We start from the raw sequence: 4,228 nt of genomic DNA, 5'->3' as shown, positions 1-4,228 counted from the left end.
CCCCCCCCCCCCCCCCCCCCCACCTGTAGTCATCGTCACCCAAAGGCCACCTGGGTCCTCCTCCCCTCCCACCTCTAGTCATTGTCACCCAAAGGCCCCCTGGGTCCTCCTCCCCTCCCACCTCTAGTCATCGTCACCCAAAGGCACCCTTCCTCCTGCTATGCACTCCATTTCCACTCATTTGGTCCTTTGCAGCCACCACCAGTGTCTCCATCGGGGGGGATTGTCTTGGCTTCCTTACCCCTTTTACAAATTATTCTATAACAATGGATGGATGGATAATAACATCACAGAGTACGGTCTAGACCTGCTCTTTTAAGAAAAGCGCAGGGAGATAACTGTTGTTGTGATTTGGCGCTATGTAAATAAAATTGAATTAAATTAAAGCTCCAAATACTATACATTTTATCATGCTTAAGTACAATAAACCTTTGCATATACGCAAATAGTCTCTCCTGATTGAAAAGCTAACCATTGCCCAATGTGGCTCCCTGATTGCTAGATGCCTTGTATGCCTAAGTATTGTTTGACAAAACCAGCAACGCAACGTCGTGATCCATGCAGAGCAGGTCGTCTGGACCTGTGGTTTTTGGTCCTGACTGTACTGAATTAGGACGTGTTTGATTGACATAAAAAAGAAAAACAATTCATTGGATATCAAACCTACACAGTGACAGAGGTGGGGGACTCAGGTCTCACAACTTGACTGGAGTCTGACTCCAATTTGAGGACTCAAGACTTACTGGACTTAGATTGATAAGTGACTCGCCTTGACTTTGACTTGGTATTCAAGACTTTGAGACTTGACTTTGTCTTGTGACAGATGACTTGAAAGGACTTGAATTTGTATTAATGTAATAGCCAGGCCTTTTTTTTGGGGGGGGGGGGAATATATATAGAGTGTGTTCTAGGCCTACTCTATTTGTAAAGTGACTTGAGATAACTCCTGTTGGGATCTGACACTATGAATAAAATTGAATTGAATTGATGGTTTGGCACGAGACTTTTGTTGTTTATGATCAAATTACAAACCATTTCTGTGGCTACAGCGTGATCTGGATCAGAGCATGGCTCCAGCATGCTCTACACAGGCGCCTTCCATTGCCTAGACCAAAACCAGTGTTTCCAGTAACTGTGTCGGACACAGGCAGTCTCCTGTTGTGTGCCACATGTAAGAAATGGAAACCTTTGGCCAATGTCCAGACCTGATTTGTTGGACACTGCTGGAGGACAAGGAAAAGGGTTTCAGAGAGACTGCAACTGACCTTGTCTGGGTCAACGTGGATCACCCAGGCACAGCTGACCTGGTGATCGTACTCATCATGCCCCGGGGTGTTGGGATAACTGAAGGAGCCAGCAGGGCCAGACAGGTAGCCTCCACACACTGGAAACACACAGCCAGTAGATTCAGAAAAAACAGATTACAGTTTATACTGCCAGGGGTCTTCAACGTTTATTTAGGCCAAGGATAAAGGACCCGTTACTACATATATTTGACATATTAAATTTGGCAGGACGGAGGAAAATGGATGGATCAATTTTCATATATTATGTGTACATCATGTTTATGATGAAGGCATAGTGTACACCGTAAAAAAACACAGACATTTAATTTACACTACATTAATAAGTTCACTCTAAGGTACACTCTACCTTACAGGGAACTTATTAATGTTGTGTAAATTAAATGTTTTACCAATAGGCCAATTAATCTTTGCTAATACATGTGAATGTATATTTTCATACATATTGTTATTTTTGTAAATAACGCTTCCAAATAAATAAAGAAATAATATACCGTACATTTTGCCAGCCCCATTGCAGTAACTCTGAGGCCTTCCTTGGTCTCACGGACCCCTGTTAAAGATCTCTTCTCTATATCATTTTATGAGTGATCATAAAATGTTTCATTATATTAATCCTCTTAGCACAGTCCCCAACTTCTGCTAACCAGCCCATCCAGCGCTATCATTTTTTTCTGTGTCTCTGCACACCCACCCTACTTTCTCTTTATCTTGTCCTTGCAGTTTCTGCACCTGTTGGCCCTTCCCTCCCAGCTGCTTCCCCTCTGCCTTCCTTCCTTTATCCCTCCGTATTGTCCTGCTCATACCTTGCTGTGGGGTCTGGCAGAGTGGGCCGGTCCACTGGGCGGTGCAAGTGCACGTGACTCCATTTATGCCATCGGTGCAGGTTCCTCCGTTCAGACAGGGGTTGCTTAAGCACTCGTTGATGTTCTGGTCACAGTGCACTCCTTGCCAGCCAGGGTTGCAGTTGCAGGTGTAGCCGGGAGCCGAGGTGGTGGCCTGTGACAGCAGGACACACCATCAGTTTGTTGTTACGAAGGGATTTGATTCTGGATTTTCTGTTCTTGGAATATACTTAACACAAAAGGAAGGTAGGGCTTTTACAACACATACACACACACACACACACACACACACACACTTGGGTGGGCTCATCTTCCTTCTTGGTTTGGGGCTTTTCATGGAATTTGTAGACTATAATAAAATCTGGAATATTAACAGCTTTATCCTATAAAATGAGTGATTACAGAAAAAGATAGAGACAACATGTGTGTCATAATGGCCATACATCGTCCAACCGTGTCCAAACAGCCATACACACCAACGCGCGCACACACACACATACACACACACACATCATAACACGCATACAAACACACACACATACATACACACACACACACACACACACACACACACACACACCATAACACCCATGCAAGCACGGACACACTCACACATACCAACACGTACGCACACACACAGACACACACAAACACACACCAACACACACCATATCACGCACACACACACACACACAAATACACACACACACACAAGCACACCAACACCTACACACGCACACATACACGCACACACACTCACCACACACTGTCCATTGACACAGGGGTTGTTGGTCTGACAGATGTTGCTGGTCTGGGTGCAACCACTTGGTCCATACCCGTTGCCTGTGTAGCCTGGAGGGCAGGTGCATATAGGGAGGCTGGTGCCTGGAGGATGGGGGGGGGGAGAGAAGTATTAAAAAGCCTTTATCGTAGTGGCTTATGACAGTGTCCCTTTGAATGTTATGAGGGGAACTGTGGGAGCCTAAGTCTTATATAACTGGAGCGAGAGCACATGATGCATTCATGAACATATTATATTAACATTCTAAACTGTAAATAGCTACAAATAAACTCATGCACAATGTCTAACTTGCAAAAAACATATGACATTTAATAGTAGTCAATGTTAATGGGCCAAAAGCTAACCATTAGCGTTTGTAGAAAAAAAACAAAAAACACATAACTCCCCTTTTCTGATTACGCAACTCATCTAATAATTGTTGTACAATCTCAAATGTCCTAGACTGCTGCAGAGACAGTGTTGTATTGCAATTATGTACGATTCTCTTTCGTCAGTTGGATCACAATTACTATTCCCTTTGTAGATGGTGAAGACAAAATAGTCAATGCTCAGAAGACGCAAAAGTCCAAAAAAACCATGCATATGTTTCATACCTAGGCTGGAGGAGCAAGTGGCCAAAGGGTGACAGCCTCCATTGTTGCTGGCGCAGATATTGGTCTGGGTGCATGTTCTTCCATCCCCCTCATAACCTGCACACACACAAGGTCTGTCTTTAAAAACCAGGCCCATTGGGACTTTTTGTACTGGTTATTTGTGGCTGTTACAGTTCAGGAACCAGGGGCCTCAGAATCAATCAGGAGACAAAAAGTTTGAATCTCATTCAGGGGACAGGTAGTTCTTAAGCCTCCTACATTCACTCGTTTTTAAAATCGTAAACTGGGGAGTGAACTCTGGGTAACTGTGGAGTACCCAAAGTTACCCAGAGGCACATTACCCATTGCACAGCTCCACATTTACAGTCAGGGCTTGGTGATATAGAAAGAAGAACTAAATGGAATAGAATACGTTTTATCGTCATTGGACAGCAGCTGTCCAACAAAATATTTCCGCAACTCACCATCAGTCACAAATAAACGGACAGTACCCTTATAAAAGCAAAAGACACAAGAACAAAACAATAAAAATGTAGTAAATAGTAAATACTGTACATTGAATAATATGCTTGAAATAAATATATAATATTATTTGTTCTAATAAATCTCTATTGGGGACAGACAGACTATTGGGCCGTTTCTTGGCAGTTTGCAGACACCATTGAATCTGACCTAATGCCCTCC

The 4,228-nt window shown here is 43.5% G+C and overlaps 1 protein-coding gene across 1 annotated transcript in view; it reads right to left on the bottom strand.

Moving 5' to 3' along the window:
* Nucleotides 1–4,228, bottom strand: part of cubn (cubilin (intrinsic factor-cobalamin receptor)) — an 86,874-nt gene that overhangs the window by 68,596 nt on the left and 14,050 nt on the right. Inside the window, exons 10-13 of the mRNA XM_032510808.1 lie at nt 3,545–3,640; nt 2,910–3,034; nt 2,111–2,303; nt 1,266–1,384 (exon numbers count right to left, since the gene is read on the bottom strand). Coding sequence (XP_032366699.1) covers nt 1,266–1,384; nt 2,111–2,303; nt 2,910–3,034; nt 3,545–3,640 — 533 coding nt within the window. The remainder of the gene's footprint in view (nt 1–1,265; nt 1,385–2,110; nt 2,304–2,909; nt 3,035–3,544; nt 3,641–4,228) is intronic.

This window comes from Etheostoma spectabile, unplaced genomic scaffold (assembly GCF_008692095.1).
Source record: "Etheostoma spectabile isolate EspeVRDwgs_2016 unplaced genomic scaffold, UIUC_Espe_1.0 scaffold272, whole genome shotgun sequence".
Lineage (NCBI taxonomy): Eukaryota > Metazoa > Chordata > Actinopteri > Perciformes > Percidae > Etheostoma > Etheostoma spectabile.
Note: the sequence above shows the minus strand (reverse complement) of the source record. Positions and strands in the feature narration are given on the sequence as shown.